Source organism: Rana temporaria, chromosome 2, assembly GCF_905171775.1.
Source record: "Rana temporaria chromosome 2, aRanTem1.1, whole genome shotgun sequence".
NCBI classification, from domain to species: domain Eukaryota; kingdom Metazoa; phylum Chordata; class Amphibia; order Anura; family Ranidae; genus Rana; species Rana temporaria.
In genome coordinates, this window is record NC_053490.1 from 271,598,622 (window position 1) to 271,622,198 (window position 23,577).

The following is a 23,577-nucleotide window of genomic DNA, read 5'->3' on the forward strand; positions in this document are numbered from 1 at the left end:
TTAGGAACGCCCACTCCCGCAGGGAATATTGAGTGACAGGGGAGAAACTGCTGCCGGACTAAGGTAAGGATCGCCAATAAAAAAAAAAAAACAATGGATTAATTATTGTCTCTGCCTGCTAGTTTAGTTGAGCCAAAGTCCAAATTTAGGGTGAACCTCCGCTTTAAGGACAAGTCACCGGCAAGAATTGCACCTGCGCAGTCCTTACAGGAACCATCTCGATAGGGGAACAATACCGACAATTCACCTGAAGGAACGTTCCGCTCAGCGTTGCTGGGATACCACAACTATCCCTCCACCATTCAGCTTCCTGTCAACCCTTAGGAACTTCCGCCAATCACGTGCTTACGGGGAGCTAACGAGAAGAGGGATTTCGCGCCCTTACGTCACAGCGCGGTATAAAAGTCAGAATCTGAAATCTCGCGATCTCTTCCCTTCTCCCAACATGGCGGTGAGTGTACGCAGCGACGGAGAATACGGGCTGCTTTAATCCGCTGCAATCCTCCTGCTGTGATATTGGCGGGCGGGTCGGCTTTGTGTTAGTGCTGTATAGCCTCCTGCCGGCCTCAGGCGCCCCATTATTGTGTGGCTGGGAGTGAGGAATGGGCGCTGTAGTGGTGGCTGGGCCTAGTGTGTCTATCTCCCTGTATGTGTCTATACATGTCACCTCTCATGACACTGCACCCAGCAATGCTTCCCTATGGCTGGCAGTGAGGAAGGGGGTTGTAGTGGTTGCTGGGCTTAGTCTTTCTCCCTGTATGTGCCTATACATGTCACCTCTCATGACACTGCACCCAGCAATGCTTCCCTATGGCTGGCAGTGAGGAAGGGGGTTGTAGTGGTTGCTGGGCTTAGTCTTTCTCCCTGTATGTGCCTATACATGTCACCTCTCATCACACTGTTCCTAGCAATGTCTCCCTATGGCTGCTTTCTTCTACAGCTGCAAGCTAGACTTTGTCTTGTTGGCCAGCTAGTCTGGAAGGAAGTGAAGGCCTGCAATCTAACCTCTTCGATCATGTGGTGTTCTCTACCATAGATGCGAGAGATGCCATTGGAGACCGAATGATCTCATGTATAGTTATGCTGTATGTATGTGACGTATAATGGTGTCTAAAGGGCACCTATAGAGTATGTGCTGTGCCCACGTCTCATATCCTGACTTGCTGTGATGGTTGTGCTCTCCTGGTCCCCTGTATTGCAGATGTGATCAGGACATGACCAGACTTGTCCCATACTGCAGTCTGCATGTTGCTGGCAGCAGACCCTTCCTCTGGATGCAGCAGCCTCTAACCCTATTAGGAATGTCTGATTTTTTTATTTTGTTGCAGCTTTAAGGCCTATTGATGCCTGATGCAGTGGGATACATTTTGGACTGCATGGGTTGTGAAAAACGCACAAAATCCCAAAGAAAAGGGGTGATCTCCAAGGAAATGCAAATGCCCAGGAGAATGCATTGCAATTGTGCGTTAGTGTGCATGGCATAATGTTTTCTGGGAATGGGTGCTTACTCTTCATAATAAAGAGGAGCTTACCTTGTAAAAGTTGACAGCTACAAATACTGTAGCTGCGGACTTAAAGGAAAGAACATGCCTGTCCCAGGATCCAGTGATAACTTCACCCAAAAACTAGCTCTTTGTTATTCAGGCGCAGGCATTTTAACTGTGGTAAGCCGACTGACTCCTCATGGCTTCACTGCCAACCATGCCCCGTGATTGGTCCCACAGTCTCCTGTGACATGTCCCAGAAGTATGGGGGGGGTTGAATTTCCACTTGGTTTGCCGCAGCAATGGGCGTAGGTACCTGTCAAAATCGGTTACCTGCTCTTCCCCTCACAAGACATTCCAAATATGGGAGGGGGGGAAGCGGGACTTCTTTTGGGGGAAGTTCTGATTTAATTGGATTACTCTGAGAACGTGATTTCTATAATTGTCTTCAAGTATAACTAAAACTAACTTGTTAGTTTTGGGTGTGTAGAGGGATTCGAACACCTGTCAATTTTTTTTTTATTTGTGGTCTGCTGGTGTTAAGGCCCCCCATTTATTTTCTTTACCATTATTCAATGTAAAGAACATTTTGAGTTTTCTCTAGAAAAGAGAAATGTTCTAATGGGTACACTGGTTTTGGTGAGCAAAGGGATTTTCTTAAAGGGGAGTTCCAGCCTTTTTTTTGTTTATGAAAAGTCAGCAGCTTCAAAGTGTAGCTGCTGGCTTTTAAAAAAAGTTGTAAAGTATTTTTTTTTTTCACCTTAATGCAATCAATGCATTAAGGTGGAAAAAACAGCAGATGCTGCCTTTTCACCGCTCAGCCTGGCCACTGATTGGCTAGAGCGGATGGATTGAGAGCAGCGCAGACATTGGCTGGCGCTGCTGCCAATCACATCCAGCGTGCCGAGGGGCGGGGGCCGAGTGATAGTGAGCGGCTATGGCCGCTAGCTGTATCACGGGAGCGCGCCCGCAATTACTCACCACCATGCAAGCTCTCGCATGACTGTGGTCAGTCATTGTGGGGAGGACAGCTGCCGAGGGACCCCAGAATAGGATCGGGGCCACTCTGTGCAAAACTACCATATTTATCGGCGTATACTGCGCACTTTTTTTGCCCTTAAAATCAGGGCAAAATCGTGGGTGCGCGATATACGCCAATACTCACTTCCCGCGCTGTGTTTGAACGCGGCCGCCGACATATACCGAGCGCAGTACACTCTGCCATGCTCTGCTCCCCTCGCGGTTATGCGAGAAGCCGAGTGTACTGTGCTCGGTATATGGCGGCGTTCAAACACAGTGCGGGGATCGGCTCAGACAGTGCGGGACAAGCAGGGAGGACACCACGAAGGCCACAGACGGACACCGGACAAGGCCGCCGATGGACGCTGGGCAAGGCACAAAAACTAAGTAATAAAAAAAAAATTTCAGGAATTTCACGTCCAGATCAGGGGTGCACGCTATACGTGGGTGCATGCAATAGGCCGATAAATATGTTAACTGCACAGTGGAGGTAAGTATGACATGTTAGTATTTTTTTTTTTTTAAAGCAAAAAAATAATTCCTTTACTAACACTTTAATAAACATAAATTTACCTGTTCCACAGTCCAGCGAATCGCTGCCCGGAGCTTCGCTCTTCTCCCACCTTCTCCGCCTCCTTTGTGACTGTGGGCACCTGGCCGTGACAGCTTTCGGCTTCACGGCCAAGCACTCGCTGCACATACAAATACTGTAGCTGCTGAGCTTTAATAGGACATTCACCTGTCCAGGTTATCCCATTGTCGGCACCCCTAGCTGATTTTTCGGCTTTGGGTGCAGGAATTGGCATCTTCACTACAGGAAGTAAAGCCTTGCAGCTTCAGATTGGTGCATGCGCAGTAGGAAACAATCGTGTCTCCCAGAAGGGGGGGAGACAGGAGCCACATATTTAGTAGATTGCTGTAATCGTTGTGTGTGGTCTTCACACCTGGTGCCAAATTTAGCAGTTGCGACCAAGTGAAACTCCGCTTTATAACACTTTATTGATCATGCTAAAATATAAGCTGGCTTTCAGTTCTGTTTATGATCCCATAATTTGAGGGTTTATTTTTTTTAACACTGATATCCTCTTCCCTAGGAAAAATCAGAGAAAGAAAATCCTATGCGCGATCTGAGAATCCGCAAGCTCTGCCTCAATATCTGTGTTGGAGAGAGTGGTGACAGACTGACCCGGGCGGCCAAAGTGCTGGAGCAGCTCACTGGGCAGACACCTGTCTTCTCCAAAGGTAAGCTACTTGCTCTGCAGGGAGGTCAGTTTTGCTAATTGCAGAACAAAGCTTTGCTTCCTCAGGAGTGCTGCACATTGGGTGTGCAATACTGTTGGCCTGGTCTAGTTGGGGGAGCTATATTCTGTGGTTAACATTTTATCTATACTTAAGAGAAGTTTGGAGTTTACCAAAAAGTTGTGTGTCCAGGTGGATGCAGCATCGATATGATGCTGCATGTGTCCCCTGCCACCTCTGCGCTGAGCAATTACTGCTGATCGCTCAAATCTCCCCTCTGCTCTGAGCAGAGAGCTGTGACTGGTAGTGGCCAACTTTGTTCTGCAACTCCAGTGCTTACTGGAGTGCCAGACTGGGGAGGAAGTGGCTGGCTCTGGCCCCCAGCTGCACAGCTGAGAGGCTGAGCCAGCTTCCGGTCCAGGTGGATCTCAACTGTATGCGGCCAGAGGTAGGGGGGTGGCAGAAAGCCTTGGAAAGGCCAGAGGACCCCTCGGAAAGACTCTGTTCCTGAGTTTTCCAGAGGTCAGCTGAACTGTCCTTGGGCCTTTCCGTGAACTTCTGAACAGCGCCACTTGGCTCCAGTGCCCCGCACCTCAGGCCAAAAGCGGTACTGCACACCGATTTCGCCGGAATCCTGCTCGTGTTGGATCAAGATGGGCTGGTCTTACAGCATAGAATAAAGAAAATGTTTGCCTTTAGAACCGAACCACTTTAACCACTTAAAGTGGAGTTTTTTTTAGATTTTTTGGTGGAATTTTATTTTTATTTTTTTACTTGCCCTAAATAGCTGTTGCTATCCGTAAGTGCCAAATCTGCCTCTTCATCCTCCACGGTGGATTCTCTTCCTCCTCCTACACTCGGTGTCTTCTTGTGAATGGGGTGCGCTGCATTCTGGGAACTGTGTCCCAGAAAGCTGCCGGCCCATTCACAAAGCGCTGCTCGCGCATGCGCAGTAGGAAACGGGCAGTGAAGCCGTACGGCTTCACTCCGTATCCCTTACTGTGGATGCTGGTGCTTGGAGCTGCCAGGATCAAGGATCGGCCTCAGCGGGGGCCAACATTGCTGGCGGCTAGGACAGGTAAGTGTCCTTATTAAAAGTCGGCAGCTCCAGTGTTAGGAGCTGCTGACTTTTAATTTTTTTTTTTTTGTAATGGAACCTCCGCTTTAAGGCCCGCTCACTGTGTATATAGACGTCTATTTTTTTTTAAAGATGGATATCTCGGTAACTATGTTTTAATCTTGTAAACACCAAATCTGAAAAACAGGCTTGGTCCTTAAGCGGTTAAAGGGAATATGCAAAGTTTCACATGGTAGATCTCCTCTTTTGTGGCATTAGACACTGAAGTCTTTTTGAAAGGCTTTTCCTGTTAAGTGTGGGAATCGCCCAGCCTAATCGCCAAAATAGTCAGTCAGATAATCGCTTAATTTAGCTGACTTGGTAATATAGGTGATGTTGGTGGCCAGGCCGATTTTTAGTTGTCTGATTTTTGGACAAGAATTTATGATGGCTTGCAGGTCAGTGTAATTTTTATTTATTCTACAGCTCGTTACACCGTGAGATCTTTTGGAATCAGGAGAAATGAAAAGATTGCAGTTCACTGTACTGTCCGAGGAGCCAAAGCAGAAGAGATCTTGGAGAAAGGGCTTAAGGTAAAGCAAAAATCATATCAAAATTTCAAATAAGCCTGATATGTTGTGCTTTAGTGCAGCTTTTGGAATTTCACTTGGATGTCAGCTGTTAGGGCTGCAGAAGCATGGCTTTTCAGCTCTTTGCCGGACATCCTCTCTGCTGCTGTCCTGATCATTGTTTTAGTGTGGTTATGTTTTTTAGAAGATCTCTAGGAGGGCAAAAATCTGTAATTGGAAGTGTCTGGTGCTTAAAGCGGGGGTTCACCCTATTAAAAAAAAAATATATATATTTTTTTTATTATACCATTACATTCGGCATCGTAGCGCGAGCTACAGTATGCCGGTCTTACATTTTTTATCCCCGTACTCACTGTGCTATGGATCATTGAAGATTCCGGGGAATGAGCGTTCCTATGGTGAGAGAAGGTGATTGACGGCCGGCCCTGGCACGTCACGCTCCTCCGGAAATAGCCGAAATAGGCTTGGCTCTTCACGGCGCCTGCGCATAGCCTGTGCGCAGGCGCCGTGAAGAGCCGAGACCTACTCCGGCTGTCTCCGGGGAGCGTGACGTGCCAGAGCCGGCCGTCAATCATCCTCCCTCTCCATAGGCACGCCCATTCCCCGCGGGAGTCGGAATCTTCAATGATCGATAGCACAGTGAGTACGGGGATTAAAAATTTAAGACCGGCATACCGTAGCTCGCGCTACGATGCCGAATGTAATGGTATAATGATGTTGAGGAGGGTGAACCACCGCTTTAAAGCCTGATTCCTTTTTTGGTAGGGGTCATGAATTAACCACTTAAGGACCCATTCATGCCGATATACGTCAGCAGAATGGCATGGCTGTGCACAATCACGTACCTGTACATGTCTCTTTAAGCCCAGCAGCGCGCTTGCGACCCGGTCGACGCTCCGCACCCGCAGAACCTGATCGCCGCCGGTGTCCCGCCTTCCCCGTTCTTCGTTGTGGCAATGTCAGCGATTGTCTGTTCCCTGATAGAGGGAAAGACCATCACTGACGTCACACCTACAGCCATGCCCCCTACAGTTAGAAACACATATGAGGTCACACTTAACCCCTACATTGCCCCTAGTGGTTAACTCCTAAACTGCAATTGTAATTTTCACAGTAATCAATGCATTTTTATAGCACTTTTTGCTGTGAAAATGACAATGGTCCCAAAAAAGCTTGCATGGGTAGCTCAGTTTACATACCAGGTAAACAAACTTACCTGCAAACAGGCAGGTAAGTGTCTTTATTGCAGATAAGACATTGCATGTCTACTATGCAATAAAAAATACCTGCCTGCAAATAGTGAAACTTTAGCATTCTCCTGCTGTGGCTGAAAATAAAAGCAGCTATGACTTCTATACTCTGCCAATCTCCCATGCTGTAACCCTACTCCCCACAGGGATTCATGGGAAGAACACTTGAAGGAAAAGAGGACCTATGCCTTTAGACCTGGTGGAAAAAGTATGTAGATATTTAAAGGTGCTAGAGGATGATCCAAGGGATGATGTTTAAAAAGTGTCAGAGCTTGATTCTGGCACCCCACCAAAAAATTGGCTAATCACTGGGCTCGCAAGGTGTCATGCCCCAAATGCTTATAAATGTAGTACATCATATCAAATGCAATAAATGTATAACAAAATCCAAATGTCAAAGTGATCATGTGTCCTAAATTCAGGAGGAGATAGAGGTTTCCACCACTAATCTTGATATGGCAATGAAAAGCCAATGGTGAATTGCCTCAAATTTACATCTCCCTGTGATTTTTCCAAATTAAGGCTTCAAAATTTGTGCCCTGCACCGCACTTGAACTGCACTTACCAAGAGTTGCATGGCTTGCCTTTTACAGATAAGGAAAATGCAGCTTGTCTCCCAGTAGGACTGTGCTCCCATAGACATGCTGTTTACACACTGCTTGGTCTTCCTCCTGCTCAGGTTGACATTTATAATATAATAAAGAGAAACTTGGTGTAAACATCCCATTAAATTAAAAAAAATTGTAAACCCTCCAGTTTTTACTTCTGTCAGTTACCGCTCCTTTTGTACCCAGTCTCTCTGCCCATGGTTCTCGGCTATTGATTAGATTGATGGCAGCGCAGCCATTGGCTCCTGTCAATCAAATCCAATGATGTGGGTGTCAGGGGGTGGGGCCAAGTCATACATTGGTGGTTATGAATGCTGGACACGGAAGTGCACCCGCAAGGTAACCCCCAGGAGATCTCTTCTCCTAGTGGGTTATCTGATGTGGGGAGGAACCCCAGAAGATGACATTGAGGGCCAAAAAAATGTGAACCTTTAGTATCACTTTAAAGCGGAGTTCCACCCAAAACTTCTGCTTTAAGCACTCCTTGCTCCCTTACGTGCCACATTTGGTATGTAATTTTTTTGAGGGGGAGTGGGGGCTTTGTTAGGAGTTTGACTTCCTGTCCCACTTCCTACTTCCGCCCAGGCAACTCCTCCTCTGCCCCTAGGCGGTGGCCTTTCCCTCTAGGCCAGGGATATGCAATTAGCGGACCTCCAGCTGTTGCCAAACTAAAAGTCCCATCATGCCTCTGCCTCTGGGTGTCATGCTTGATGCTGTCAGAGTCTCGCTATGCCTCATGGGACTTGTAGTTTGGCAACAGCTGGAGGTCCGTTAATTGCATATCCCTGCTCTAGGCGATCTCCTTGGACACATGACGGGCCACAAAAGATCGTCTGTCCACTGAGCGCAGCCCCACTCGCGCATGCCCAGTGTTACCGGCCGTGAAGCCAAAAGCGCTAATGGCCGGGAGCCCCAGAGTGAATGGCGGAGTAGAGGCGCTATGCTCTATGCAGCCACATTGCTGGACTGTGGAGCAGGCAAGTGTCAAGTCAGCAGCTATACTTTTTGTAGCTGCTGACTTTTAATAATAAACATTAAAAGGCTGGAACTCCACTTTAACACCAGCAAATGTACACCCATGACAGTGAAGTAAACCGCAGGTAAAAGAAAATTAATCCAAGGCATGGATGGGGTTGGCACAAGGAAGCGAGTGTACTGCCGACTGCCAGTAATTAGAATCTCCACAGCTCTCCCTGCTCAATCCACATCTTGGTAACAGCCAAAAAGCCTGAATGGATTTTTAACACAGGGTTTCCTGCTTGCAGCCTTTCTCAGGCACTGTAGTTGCCATTGCCTTGCATGCTTCTTGCTAGTTCAAGACTGTCGGCTCACTTGGGCTTTGCCATTCCCTAAGCAGAGATCATAGAATAGTGGGTTTTGTAAAATTCACTATTATGCTATCTTTGCTATACTTGAGTCTAAAATGGTATTTTAAAAGTCTTAATTTGGTTACTTTTTTTGTATACAGGTCAGAGAATATGAGCTGAGGAAGAATAACTTCTCTGAAACAGGAAACTTTGGCTTTGGTATCCAGGAGCACATTGATCTGGGGATTAAATATGACCCAAGCATTGGAATCTACGGGCTGGATTTCTATGTGGTATGTATAGTAGTCCTTTAAAAAACAGTTTACATTATCCCTTTTTGTTTATGAATGATGGCACTAGTCTTCATTCAAAAGTCCCTTTTCCCAAAGCTGTCATGTGACCCAGCTCGTTCTCAGCCTATCTGCAGGGATAGTCCATCTAAAACTGCTAGTGCCTCTAATACTACATTCTCCCCACATTGACCCTGCTTGCTGCCTAAAGGTCTCTTGCGCCTTCATCTAGCGTGGAGATGCCCTTAGGCAGGTAGTGTTGCTGATCTTATCACTAGGTGATGAGCCCTTAAATATGACAGCAGACACCACATTACAGGGGTTGTAAAGGTACACATTCCCCCCCCCCCCTCCCCCTTAATGGCTTCCTTTACCCCAGTGCAGTCCTCCACTTACCTCATCCTTCGATTTTGCTTTTAAATGTCCGTATTTCTTCTGAGAAATCCTCACTTCTTCTGTTCTAACGCCACATAGTAAAAAAAAAAGGCTTTCTCCCTGTCGTAGTGTCGTGCTTGCCCCCTCCCTTGGACTAGAGGATAGTCAGGAACCTCTCTACGTTGCAGTTAAAGGAGCTGTGTGTTAGTGGGCGTCCTGACTGTCCTGTAGTCCAAGGGAGGGGGCGAGCATGATACTCCACACCAGGGAGAAAGCCTCACATTACGGTGTGTAGTTAGACGGAACAGGAAGTGAGGATTTCTCAGAAGAAAAAAACATTTAAAAGCAAAATGAAAGGATGAGGTAAGTGAAGGAGGACTGCACTAAGGTAAAAAAAAGTTATTTAGGGAAAAAAATTGTACCTTTACAACCCCTTTAAGGAATGACAAGCTGCAATCTTTACAAAAAATAAAATCTTTGACAGGGCAATACATCTCAAGATACATTTGCTAGAGATAAAGATGTCAATTAATGCACCAATCATTCCCTTTTTTTGTTATTCCATAAGAAAAAGAGTATAAAAACATGCATGACAAACATCCACAGAAGAACGGTTAAATCAGCCAAAGGATGCAGTAATCGGATAACGGGTCAGGGGCAAGGCCTCCGCCCACACGAGTGAGCAGAGCCCTGCCTGCTGGGTTGCAGAACTTGAAAAGGCATTATCCTCCTAAGAGGAGTTATTGGGCGCATGATTAAACCGACCCGCTCCCTGGACCACACACTAGTTATAGGGTATCATATAAATTAAGAGGGGGTTATCTACACACTTCCAGTTGACCTCTCCCTGCAACGCTTCTCTACCAAGCCACCCCAAGGCCTTTGCACCATGGTGGCACAAAAGTGTCAGACGTCCCTGGAACTGATCCAAAAATCATGATGACAGACTGCCTAAGTCCATCGAGCCTGCTGGCTCACCTGCACCACACTAGTCACCTAGTGCTTAATAGATTCACTGCCCTTAGATAGACGTCCCTGGCAGATTGAAACATAAATAGAATTAATAATTAATAGAAATGGGGGGGGGGGGGTTATAGACTAAAATATACCTGGAATCTCACTTCCACCTCCACTCCAGGCCCTGTTGTCATATCAGCACATACTTGGTAGCTAAAAAATACTCGTCCTAACTCCCGCTAGCGGCTAAATTTGATTTTTGGGTTTAATTCTGTTCTCGGCAGTGGCAGCCTAGATTTTTTTTTTTCCCCCCACGGTACAGGGTTCCCTTGCAAAATCTTAGAGCCAACAAATCTGTTTGGGTAACGTTTTGATCCACATAGAGGAAGGTGGTGTTTCAGTAAAAGTAGTGCGACAACCATAGATGCATAAAATAATTTGACATTTTAACTTGTAGTTTATTTTTCTAGTTTGCGCATGGTTTGGTAGTTGATCCTGTATTTGAATAGGGACTAGGTTAATGGGTTATTGCCATCTTCTGCTAATGTCCAGAGAATGGCTATGCAACCAAAAAGAAAAGCCAGCTTGCCAATTATAGTATCTACATATTTTGTCTGGTCACCATAATGAAAAGGTTGCAGTCAGTTATGCAAATCTATTACTGTATTTTCCGGCGTATAAGACTACCCCCTAATTTTCCAGGAAAAATGTTGGTTTTGGGATATACTCACCATATAAGACTACCCCCTTCCTACTAGTCTTTCTGGAAGCTGAGGGGTAGCCCGAACCGCTGACAAACAGGCTTTTTCAAATCTCACTGTGCCATTACATCACTTACCCCCCACTGTGCCATCCCAACAGTGCAATCACTCACGTTTTTCTGAATCGACTACCAGGCCGTGACAGTCTCCGTGCTGCAAGCGTCAATGATTTGAAAGCCGGGCCTTCTCTTCAGACTGTCCTGTGACAGGCGGAACACAAATTTTCCCAGCAACGCCTCTGTTCTGTGTTCCGCCTATCACGGACATCTTCTCATCCAAGGATGAGAAGGCATCTGTGATAGGAGGAACAGAGGCGCTGCTGGGAAGATTTGTGTTCCGCCTATCACAGGACACTCTGAGAAGGAGCGGCTTTTAAATCATTGACGCTCGTAGCACGGAGACTGTCACCGGCGTATAAGACGACCCCTGACTTTGCATTTTTTTTGCGCGATATAGAAAATTGCAAAATCACCATTTTATGCTTCAGGGCCTCTGCTTTTAGAAAATGTTTAGGGGTTCAAAGTAATTTAGCAAATTTTACATAATTTGAAATTTTCAAATTGCCATGAGCAGAAAGTGATGGTATTAAGCCTAGTAGCCCCATTTGCTTTTTGCTTAGTATTTCTACTTTAGAGTGCATTGAATTGATATTTTCCCTTGCTGCAAGACCATCACAAGCCTTTATATCCATTATGTTCGCACATTCTGGTGCCTATTGGCTATCTATTGAAGAATTTGCTGAAAGCCTAAGGCAGTCTGCATATAAGAAATGTCACTCCATATTTGCAGGAGAGATTTCTTGCAAACAAGTTGACCACCTAAGTAAGCGCTTGTGCTTGGATTCTGAAGTACACACTTGTCCATTCAGATTGCAATTCTAGTGGAATGTAATACTGAAGTAGGCAGTGGCACACCATAGCCTTTGGATGTCTGAATGCACCATGGGAAGTTACTTTTTTTTTTAGTGGCTTGACCACTTGTCGACCAGCTGCTGTTATACTGCGGCAGGTAGGCTGTCCTCCGTGAATTGCCATACTTGTACTGTCTGCGATTGCCTAGTAGGCAGGACGGGAATCTGCCAGTGTAATAAGTATATCCTGTTCTGACAAGGGTCATGTGAGATCTTCTGTTTCCAGTGATCTCATGTCCCAGTTAGCCCATGCCCCCCTAAAGTTGGAACACACGCCTTGCTCTGCCCCATTAACCCCTTCCCTGCCATTGTCATTTTTACATTGGTTAGTGCATTTTCATAGCGCTGATCAATGTAGTAATGTCACTGGTCCCCAAAAAGTGTAATTTGGCGTTGGATTTGTCCACTGCAATCCTGCTTAAAATGGTAGATTTTTTTGGTCTATTATAAAAAAGCAAGCGTGCCATATACTCGGAAGTAGTAAACTTTCATATACAACTTTAAATGGTGTTAAATGTTGACATTGAATCTGCTGACCAGGTTTAAAGTGGATTGTAAACCCCAAGAGCCGGTGACTTCGGGGGAAACTTGGCAAGGTGTCCTGAAGACTACTTCAGAGGCGACTTGCAAAATTACTTCTGTATAGAAGTCAATGCAAGTCGCCCCCAAAGTTGTACAAGAACTTTTTTCTAAGTCGGAGCGACTTGCGTCGCTCCTATTAGAACGGTTCTATTGAATATAATGGGACGCGACTTGTCAGACGGCTGAGTCGCCTGACTGGGGCCGCCCCAGTGTGAACCGACTCTAACCCTTGCATGTACTGAGTGAAGTGACTAGTCTCCTGTGATGGAGATAAAATTCAAATTGGAATCTCATCTGCAGGCTTCTCTACTGCAGCCATTCAAAGTTAATCATTTATGCAGCTTGTCTGAGCTTTCAATGGGCAGGGAGCTGAAGTGCTCTGTAGACAGAAATTAATTTTGTATGTGATCGGCAAACTTCGTTTCTAATCTGTTGTAAAACTACAACTCCCAGCATATTCTAGAACGGCCCTTAATTATAGGAACCGTTCTAGTGATTGGCCAGGAAACTGGGGAGGAGCTGGCCAGATCAGAGCAGGGTTCTCCCGCTGTAACAGCTTGGATCTGAAACGCTGGACTGTCAAACAAAATCTATTTTTCCTAGACTGGCTTCTGATACACTGGTCCAATGCCGGGAAATTTTAAGCAGTGATGTCTATCATAAGAGGTGGGACTTTGATAGCAGCCAGCGCTGGAGATCCCCACTGTGATCTGGCTGGCTCTACTGTGTGCTCATGGGAACTAAGTTACAAAAATGACCAACTTTAATCCTGTTTAAAAAACGTAAGTGTAATTTTGTTAATTACAAATGTGGAATTGGGGGGTTAAGCAACTGGTGGCGAGTAACTCTTAAAATGGTTGTAAACCCTTACAAACTGCATTTCACTACAGGTAGGCCTGAGGCTTGCCTGTAGCTACCCTAGATATCTAACTGGCAAATGTGCACTGAGGCAACAGCTTGTTCGTGCCACTGTGTCATCTGATGCACAGTTACTGGCAGCTCCTGCATACTAGATCACTATGCCTTTGTCTGGCAGGTTTTTTGTTTTTTTTGGTGAGTTTACAACCCTTTAAGGTTTGACTAGTAGCTCAAAGCTTAAAATTGTGAGCCCTGTTCTAGAACATGTTTGGCACAAGCTAGGACTCGGAACAATGGAAGAGCCCCAGGTGCCATTGGTCTTAAAAGCAAGTATGCACATAGTTTTGTCAGTCATTGGCACTCCACAAAAGACTAAAGGTATAAATTGCTACCTGATTCTTTAATTCCTTTTGCCTCAGCCTGTTCAGTATTGGCTAGTGCCATTACTTTTTGCAGGAATACTTCAAGTCTTATGAGTTTCCAAGAAACTTCAATATTTAAATTCAGTAACGGTGCATGATTTCAACCAAAGTACTCCCAAAAGGTCATGTTTCTATGATTTCCTTCACTTTGTGCAGGTGTCAAATCCATATCAATGGCTTGGTCTCTTGATGGGGTACCAAAGGACCTAGATTAGAAACCATTGCATGTGACTAGAATAAGGTAGATTCTGGTTGGTTGCTTTAGGTCCTGGTCTCGGCTTTTGGTCTTTGCATTTTCTATTTTAATACAAAGCCTTTTTTTGTACACCACTTTAGTTTTACAATCGGTGGTTTTTACTCTTGTAGGTTCTTGGCCGTCCAGGCTTCAGCATTGCTGACAAAAAGCGCAAGACTGGTGTCATTGGTGCCAAGCATCGGATTGGCAAAGAGGAGGCCATGCGTTGGTTCCAGCAGAAGGTAAATTGATGTAGAGCTTTTCAAGTTTAGACTAAAAGTATTAGTCATTTTGATATATCTTCTAATGTTTCCACTAAAGTTCTTTTTAAAATTTAGTCAAATATTTATATGCAATTTCATTTTTCAGCCTGTGGATGGTGCTCTAGGCTCCCATTCAAATGAATATTGTAGACACTACTCCACCCCCACCCATGGGTCTATTGAAATTGCTCTGTGTAAATTTCAAAACACAAATGGTACATCCTGTGTTCATGTTGGAGGCTTTGAATTTTAAAGAGGTTTTTAGGGGGGGAGGGTGCACCCCATTATGTGTTTTTTGTGTATTTCTTTAAAAAAATCAGTATCGGCTCTGAAAACGGCTGCTTTTGAAAATGGTGTACAGTAAAAAAAACTTGCTTTAAACTGATGTATAGGATATTGAACTGGTACTTTTTAAAGAACGTAACTCTGAAAGCTGTGCCAAAAAAAGGCAGGGTTACTTGTGGGCTCCCCAACTGATCTTTCTGACATAATTGGCATGCTATTTGGCTCTGGAGTTAAATGGATTTACTTCTAAATAATCCCATGTCAGGTGAAAAGTCCCCCTTTTTAAATCGTATTCTATTCAGTACACAATAGCTTGCAATGTCACAATACGAACTCAAATTTTATCTCCCTACTAGTATGTTCAGGTATTTCCAAATAGAAACCTGAGCAATAATTATGACTTGTGCTACATAAAATTAAAAATATTTACTTGGATGTTGGTCACTGAGAACTTTGCCCAATTCTGTTGGTGGTTCTGCCTGAGAATAGGTGGAATGTGAAGTTTGTAAGTTTCCCCTTTTTTAAATATATATTTCCAATGTTGGCATCTTTTAATTGTTGCACTTGACTAAGATTTAGTCAGAACAATGCAGGCCCTAGAGGTGGGGAGCTACCTTAATGCTAGGCATGACTTTTGCAATAAAGGGTTGTGTACCCCTCTTATGAACTAGTTTCCTTAAATCATGCTTTAATAGACTGCTTCAAGAGTAATACTGTTGAGGTTTGCACGCTTTCAAGGCTAGCCATACATATTATTCTGAGAGCCCATTCACATTGGTGTAATGCAGGAAGACATGTGCTTTTCTGCATCTACTCTGTTGTCATGCTTTGTGAAAGACCTACTGAAGCACTGTAGAGGTAAAACTCTGCAGTGTACAACATGCATCCCTTGTGTTGTAGTGAGCTGCATTGCTAATGGGTTATGTTTGTGTTTATTAAATTTGTATCCTTTTTTTAGTGCAGCATTTTTTTCAACTAGGGAGAGGCACCCTGGGGTTTTCTTTGTGTTGCATTGACTAAATTGCCCACAAATTGTATACAAGCCAGCATGTGGCTCAAGATTGCCTTTTTTTATTGTACAAAGTCACAAGTTTTCATTGTGCACCAAAACAACCTTGGCCATTGCTTAGTTTTCAGCTTAAAATTGTTTTTTCCATCCCCTTATTACTATGTTTAAAGTAGAATAAAGTAGAATAAAGTAACTTTAATTTTGGCTAGCATTAAGTAGGGCTAGAACCCCTGTGGGATGTACTTTTGCCATTTGGGTCCCATTGGGCAGATTTCCTCTTGTCAGCTACTTCAGTGGTCTCCAAGTGGAGTGGGTCCTATGAGTGGCTGGTCTGATGCATTGTGAACAGAGGTCATCATCTCAGCACAGGCACTAGTCAGAGAATGCTTTTTATTTTTTGGATGACTGCAAAAGCATTCTGAGGCTGATTTGGATGAGGTGGAGTGGTGATGTCACTCCCCTCCGTCCAATTGGGGCATCTTTTGCTTTCATTCACAAAATGCGAAGTATTCTGACACCTGTGCCTGACTGGCTGACCACCTGGGCAGGCAGTCCCGGGTTACAAACAAGATGGGGACTTGTTAAGTTGAATCTGTTTGTAATTTGGAACAGGTAAAAATCGATTTTTAAGCTTTTTGGATAACATAGGGAAGGGTTATCACCCCTGTAACATTTGTCTTGCTGTCTGCCCCTGTTCAGCAGATTTCACCTCACTTTCTGTCCCAATGACAATAGGATTTTTGAAAATTTGGGGTTATTAGGAAAACAAGGATTGGTGATAAAGCATCAGTGGAGACACCTTTATCCCATATTGACTTGCAGGAGAGAATTTCCCTTCCTCGGAGTAGATTTCCTAACTTCCTGTTTCCTTCCGTTTGTAAGTCGGATGTTTGGAAGTAGGGGACCGCCTGTATTCACAATGTGCCAGGCTGGCCTCTACACCAAACCCAGATGAAAGTGATGATCACTGAAGTAGATGTGTCTACAGCTAGCAATTTCCAGCTTCCTGGGGGGATTGGACCAATGTAAAAATGCTATCTGAAATGTTCAAATTGACCTTTGTTGCACCATTTGAAAAAGCCAGCAGCTGTAATTATGACCTTGCCTCCAGCACTTTGCTTCAGTTTGGAATCAAAAATCAGACTTGGGTCACACGATTTCACTTGACATGGCACAATTTTAAAGCCACATATTGGTGTGACTTGCTGACACCTGTGCAATTTCATGCAGATGCCTGTGCAATTCACACCTGAAATTGCAAAAAAATAGTGCCAGAATGTTTTCTAATCGGTGCAGCACAGATTTGGAACTGTCAAATTGCATGACAATTCGCACCAGTGTGAAGGTGGTGATTTGATGAGTATTTATGAATTCAACTCCTGCTAAACAAAAGCATCAGTTAAACAGCCAGGTGGCTCCCATTTTTCATGGCAGCCTGTATTTTACATGACAGGTTTATTTAGTGTCTCCTATTGGTACGAGGTGTATACCCTTTAATATCCACACTTTAGATTTTCTGTTGGCAAATATATAATATAACATGTTCTTGATTCTAACAGTTTTTTTTTCCTTTTTCTAGTATGATGGCATCATTCTCCCTGGAAAGTGAGCTGCTTCAGTTACTAAAAAATCAATAAAATTTCTGACAAAACTTACTGTTGTCCTTTTTTTATTTAAACCTGTTTTCTGTAAATGGTCATAATCTTTAATGTAAAAGGTAAATGATCTATTGATCTGGGATTTTTTAAACATGTGTATACATCATGACATTTTAAAAATGTGTTTTGTAGAAACATACATTTTACCTTTCAAGGTCAATAACTACCAGTTGTGAGCTATGCCTGGGGACTGCACCATAATTATGAGTTGCGCTTGTTATAGTAACCAGTCTCCCACCTGGGATGAGAATAGGATAAATAATTGCGGGTCTTGAGAAGTGCAAGTTCTGTCAAGAGGGCTGCCACATGTTGCTATTGTGTCCCTTTCCCTGATGATACGAGATGTCACAAACCACCAGTAACTTTCAGCTTCAATTACTCATGCCCTTTCATCGGGCTTATTATATTTTTGCCCGGCTTTCCACATTAACATTTTTGTAACGGCCTAAACTGCACAGAATGCAAAGAAAGTGCTTTATTTTGTTTAAATGCTTGCAATCTGGCCAATTCGGACGTTCTCACATGCATGTAAAAATTTACTTTTCTGCTAGAAAATTACTTGGAACCCCCCAAATATATATATATATATATATATATATATATATATATATATATATATATATATATATATATATATATATATATATATATATATATATATATAAATTTTTTTTTTTTTTTTTTTTGGAAAGCAAAGTTCTTGGAGAATAAAATATGGTGGCTGTTAATATATATATAATTTTTTTTATCATGGACAAAGCTTTAAAAGCCTTTACCAATACACAGGAGGTATGGTGCTAGAATTATTATTCTCACTATGAAATGTGTGGTGATGCCTCCATATGTGGTGTGCATGCAGGACATGCTATTTTGTAAAAAAAAAAAAAAAAATTCCATGGAACTTTATTGCTATCAAGGGATGAACATTGTCCCTTGTTATGGCATGCACTTTTTCCAATCGTCTTTATGGAGAGTCCTAATGGGTAAGTTTGGCTTCTTTATAAGCCAGTAGTGGCTTGTACGTCAAAACTGGCTTGTAATGACAAACCTCTTTGCTTCTGGTTTCTGACAGGGGGTGGGGGACAATGGTTCCTTTCACTTGGTGTATCCAACACAACACTTGTAAAAATGAGTGGCTGCATAGCTGCTCAGATCACATTTACTTTATAAAGAATCGCCAGCAGGAAAGATACCCGGGTCATGGCGGTAGCTGCATTAGATCTTGCTAATCTGTGGGTATATACCTGTGGCAGACGGGGGTGTGTTTCCCCAAACGGTAGCTTTTTTGACTCCTATTAAGATGAAATATAGAAACGTTCTTAAGTCTCATCTCTTGAAATGTCTGCCAGGGCTTATGCTGTGAAACAGGAATCCAACTAGTGCAGCCAGCTCCTGCTCTGCATACTTAAAGCAGTATGTTCATGCTTTTTTTTATTGGCAGACTTTTTTGATGTTTGCCTTCCAGTGCTAACAGGACAGACCTGTTCATCAGTCTAGCTGCCTCCATCTTCTCCTGGTCTTCTAGATTCACTACACCCTTGCTGACATTTTGTGTCAACTTAAAACTGCTGCACATGGCTACTTAAGGTTATCCTAGTTCTAACATATGGCGGGAACGATATGCTGCACTGCATGTGTGCTTCATACAATGTACACTATTGAAGAGAATTTTTTTTTTTTCCCAGGAGGCACAGGTAAGGGTTTTTCCAGAAAAGATACCCTGCAAAACTCTTGCCTCAATTTTATTTTTTTGAGTAGACTTTTATTGTAAATACACAATTCTCATCTAAATAGAATGCTTGACATGTTGAAGAGCAAAGCTTGCTGATAACTTGGGCTAGGCATACATTACTGAATTTGGGCTGAGCCGGGTAAACATTCTCTGCCAAATAGTGGCTGCATTCATCAGATGCAACCACTGGTCAGGTATTCAGAAAGCTGCTGCACCCTAGCTTATCTGCAGGAGAGGTGGGTTCCAGAAGGCAAGATGAAAGCACGCATACACAGCCTAAACTTTTCAACTCCTGTTAAAGTGGAGTTCCACCCATAAATATAACATTACATCAGTAGTTTTAAAAAAAATGTCATTAGTCCTTTACGAAATTTTTTTTTTTTTAGATGCCTTCAAAGTGTTGTTGCTAGGCAGAATAGTTAATCTTCCCACTTCCTGCACCTAGGTGCTTAATGCTTCCTAACCTACACCGCACAGACTCCTGGGAATGTAGTGGGTGTAACTTTCCAGGAGTCTGTGCACTCCCCAGTCTCAAAGAATCATGTGACTTGGACAGCACAGGTGCTGAAACCTGATCTGACACTGCTTGTGCAGCACTGAGCATGTGCGAGCTCTGCAAGGCTGAAATCCAGGAAGTCATACAGTCTGGCTTCATGATGCCCACACTTAAGATGGCCCCAGTCAATTTCTATTTTATAAAGTGTCTAAATGCTGTAACAACCTAACAAAACGGACCTTAGTTTACAGACCAACTTTACTAGAATACATTAAGCTTGTGTATTACAGGGGTATTTATATTTAAAAAGTGAAATTGTGGCCGGAACTCCGCTTTAATACAATTTCTACCTGGCTCAGCTGATTTTTAAACCAGGACTGCATCCTTTTTCAGTATTTATGCAGGTGTTGGTGCTGTCTGAATGCAATACCTGGCAGTGGAGATTCATCCATCCATGTGGATTGAGGACTCTTTTTTTTCCATGCAGCTTGGAGGCTGAATTCACACAGGATGCGGGAACCAGTGCGTTTTTCCTGTGCGACTTCTGCATTGCTCTTGCAGTTCACACTGCCCAGTGTGAACATTTGTGGGTGTCAATAGAAAGTTAATGACCCCCCCATTGGTTTGAGGTGCAAACTGTCAATGGTACAGGAAGTGGTTGCATGGGTGTGAACGCCCATACGATTCCAGTGCGGACCAAAAGTCCTGGTCCATTTTGATGCTAATGCTATTTCAGCTATACAGTTTGTATGGCTGAATTTGCATCACACAGACACTGTGACCTGCACAGCAATGTGCTGCGACTGGCATGCAATGACTGTTCACCAGTAGGAACCCAGTATAACAGTCTCTAGCTTTAGTACTCCCACCTGCTTATATGTTGGATGCCTGGTCCTCTGCTGTGGTTCTTCCGCAAGCCCCTATGTTGTGGTATCCGGATATGATGTAGGGGGCTGGTGTAAACTTTTGTGCCCCAGGGGACTGGGTATTCAGCACTCCTGCCAGTGTTAAGCTGCCCAATACTGTTTTTTCTTCTGCTAGCTGGGAGGGGGAGGAATCTAACAAATGCCTCTGTCCATACGTGACTGCTCAAAATGCAGTGCCTACATCTGATTGAATGCAGGAGCTGTTCAGTTGAGATTTTACACCTACCTTTACTACAAGGCCACTCAGTGACATGGATGGCTCATTGGAAGCTGGCAAAATATGCTCAGTGTTTGTCAATCCTTAGAGGTCATAGGCCAAGTTCACCTTTTGCCACATGTATGCCTGTATTTAGGATGCAACTTGGTGCTGGACCATTCCCCACAGCCACTGTTGCATTTAAATTGCAATTGCTATGTGGGGCTGCTCCTGCACAGCTGTCTTCATTCACAGGGATCCATCCTGTTTGGCCACTGCTGCAGATATGTCTTGTATTTCTCAATGTACTAGAAGTGTGGTAGCTGGCACACTTGTTTGTTAAAGAGGTTGGAAAGGTACAATTTTTGTATTTCTCCTAAATAGCTTCCTTTACCTTAGTGCAGTCCTCCTTCACTTACCTAATTTTTCCATTTTGCTTTTAAATGTCCTTTATTTCTTCTGAGAAATCTTCACTTCCTGTTCTTCTGTCAGTAACTACACACAAGGCTTTCTCCCTGGTGTGCAGTGTCGTGCTCGCCCCCTCCCTTGGTCTACAGGAGAGTCAGGCCGCTCTCTACATTACAGATGGCGAAAAGGAGTTGTTAGTGGGTGTACGGACTCTTCTGTAGTCCAAGGGAGGGGGCGAGCACGACACACCAGGGAGACAGCCTTGCATTACTGTGTGGCGTAACAGACAGAAGAACAGGAAGTGAGGATTTCTCAGAAGACACAAGTACATTAAAAAGCAAAAATCGAAGGAGGGACTGTACTAAGGTAACTATTCAGGGGAAAAAATCGTACCTTTTACAACCCCTTTAAATCCTCAAGCAACAATCTGTACAGCTAGAGGAAAAGTTTGCAGGTGCCATTCACAAACTGGGTGCAATGATCTGCATGCTCTATTCACACTTGGAATTTTGGGATCTCGCGCAGAATCCTAAGCAATTCTGCCTATGACCTCAAATGGCAACTGCAAAACACATGTTTAAGTGCTATTAATTTTCAGTAATACAAAAAAAGTGCAGTGTTTTGCAAATTATTGTGCAAAAATCTGTAATGCATGAAGTTTGTCACTCAAAGAAATTTCAAATTTTATTTTTTGGATGTTGAGCTTCATGTTGGGGTTCTGATAATTGCCGCAAAACCTCACTTTTTATATAACTTTCTAAGGCGAGACTAGTCTTGAAAGGTGCTTAAACAGATCTTTGTGCTGGGATTGGCTGGCCAGCTAGCCACTTAAAACTGCTCTTGGCTCACGACTAGGAGGTAAAAGATCACAGGAGTATTAAATTGAGACTAAGTAGTTCTACAAGTTATCTGTTTCTTGGCTAGCAATGAATGAAACTGCTTCTACATTACAAAAGGCGTTCGAATTTTCCCTCCCTGGAAACGCTGTTACTGGCTGTGAGAACATTCATGTCTAAGTCCGGTATCAAGTAAATAAACTCACTACCAAAGCATCTGTTTTTAAAAATGGTTGACAGGTTCGCTTTATGTCAATGAAAAGGCTAGGGGGCGGGTTGCCAGCACTAAATATGGCATCATGTACGTCTAGGATCAAACACGTCGCAATTTCCGGTTCCATTAACGTGGATAGCTGGCGATGCTGGGGAATGTGGATTAAATGTAACTTCCGGTGCGCTTGCCTGCCAGTACTAAAGATGGCGGAATCCGTGGTGGAAGTTGTGGAGAAGCTGCAGTCAAGACTCTCGGCCAGTGGTGAGCCTAAGAAGGTAAGATTTGGCATATGGATGGCGGTGTGAGTAAAGGCAGGGAGAGCAGGGCAGGATGCCTACAGCGTGCGTGTATGAGGTATCGTGTGATCAGGATCTGTGTGTGTGTACAGATGATACACTGTGTGATCGGAGGGGGAGCTCGGAACACTCCAGCCTATGGTGTGCTGTTACCGGATAGTGTGAGCGGGGTACTACACCCTTGTCAGTGTGTGTGGAGGCCCGGAGACTTGTCATTGCATAGAGACTCTGATCCGGCCATATGCTGCAGGCTGACCAAACAGCTTCTCTGTTGTACCTGGTGAGGGCTTTACTTACTAAAGTACCTTCATCAAACTTTATTAGCACACACACACTAGTCTTCTTCGGGACAGCTCCCATCATCCTCCTGATCTATACTGGAAGATCCTGGCTCTAGTGTTTGATTTCTCTGGGTTCATTTAAAGTGTTGGGGCTCATTCACACCATAGTGCTTGTATGCAGCGGCGGCGGCATGCGTTCACTGTAATGCTATTTTATTTACTTTGCAGTGCTTTGCTCAACCCCTTATTTATCTTTTGTTGACTGCTAACATGTGACACATAGCGCGGCCCAAAAAGACACTACTTAGTCCTGTTTTATTTAACGCACAGCAACGTGTTGCTTTGGGGGTGAACTCAACCAGATTGCATTGGAACACAGTTGAGTGATGTTGCAGGTCCAAAGCCCAACTCTAGAAAGGAATAGGAGCCAGTTCACACCAGACGCAGTTCCGTGCGCTTTTTTTTTTTTCTGCACAAAAATGCATGCACAGTTTTTTTCCATGTATTCCAATTGCTCTAGCTCAGTGTTTCCCAACTCCAGTCCTCAAGGCGCACCAACAGGTCATGTTTTCAGGCTTTCCATTATTTTGCACAGGTGATTTGATCAGTTTCACTGCCTTAGTAATTGCCACAGCCGTTTCATCTGAGGGAAATCCTGAAAACATGACCTGTTGGTGTGCCTTGAGGACTGGAGTTGGGAAACACTGCGCTAGTTCATGCCATGCAGTCAGTTTCTGCCCTAAGGCTTTGATCACGCGTGTGTATGGCCACGGAGGGTTGTGTTTACCAGCACTAGTGTTCATGTGCCCCTGTGCAGGAGGTCCTATTCACTTCAGTTTGGACACAGCGGCTGCCCCCAGTATGACAGCTGTGGTGCACAGCCCCGAACGCATGCTACTTTCATTTCGCACCTCACACTGGCACAGCTATCAGCTTGGGTCTGTGCAGCCACTGTGTCCCAATTGAAATTAATGGGACTGCCTGCACAGGGATGTATGGAACATGCTGGCATACACTATAGTACACCTGTGT

The 23,577-nt window shown here is 44.1% G+C and overlaps 2 protein-coding genes across 2 annotated transcripts in view; both read left to right on the forward strand.

Moving 5' to 3' along the window:
* Window positions 1–347: 347 nt before the first annotated feature.
* RPL11 (ribosomal protein L11) lies at window positions 348–17,154 on the forward strand. The gene is made up of 6 exons (XM_040336977.1): window positions 348–451; window positions 3,599–3,746; window positions 5,287–5,393; window positions 8,717–8,848; window positions 14,077–14,187; window positions 17,082–17,154. Exons 1-6 carry the CDS (start codon window positions 446–448, stop codon window positions 17,109–17,111), a joined length of 534 nt encoding a protein of 177 aa, XP_040192911.1. The 5' UTR covers window positions 348–445; the 3' UTR covers window positions 17,112–17,154.
* A 4,956-nt stretch (window positions 17,155–22,110) lies between these two features.
* The window catches only part of ELOA (elongin A), a 52,003-nt gene continuing 50,536 nt past the window's right edge, over window positions 22,111–23,577 (forward strand). Inside the window, exon 1 of the mRNA XM_040336978.1 lies at window positions 22,111–22,243. Within this exon, the coding sequence (XP_040192912.1) occupies window positions 22,124–22,243 (120 nt within the window). The 5' untranslated portion in view covers window positions 22,111–22,123. The remainder of the gene's footprint in view (window positions 22,244–23,577) is intronic.

Bases quoted from the DNA above. Each gene is read 5' to 3' on its own strand.
- RPL11 (XM_040336977.1), top strand. The intron at 8,849-14,076 runs GTATGTATAGTA...TTACTCTTGTAG, and splicing joins ACGGGCTGGATTTCTATGTG to GTTCTTGGCCGTCCAGGCTT. The intron at 14,188-17,081 runs GTAAATTGATGT...TCCTTTTTCTAG, and splicing joins TGCGTTGGTTCCAGCAGAAG to TATGATGGCATCATTCTCCC.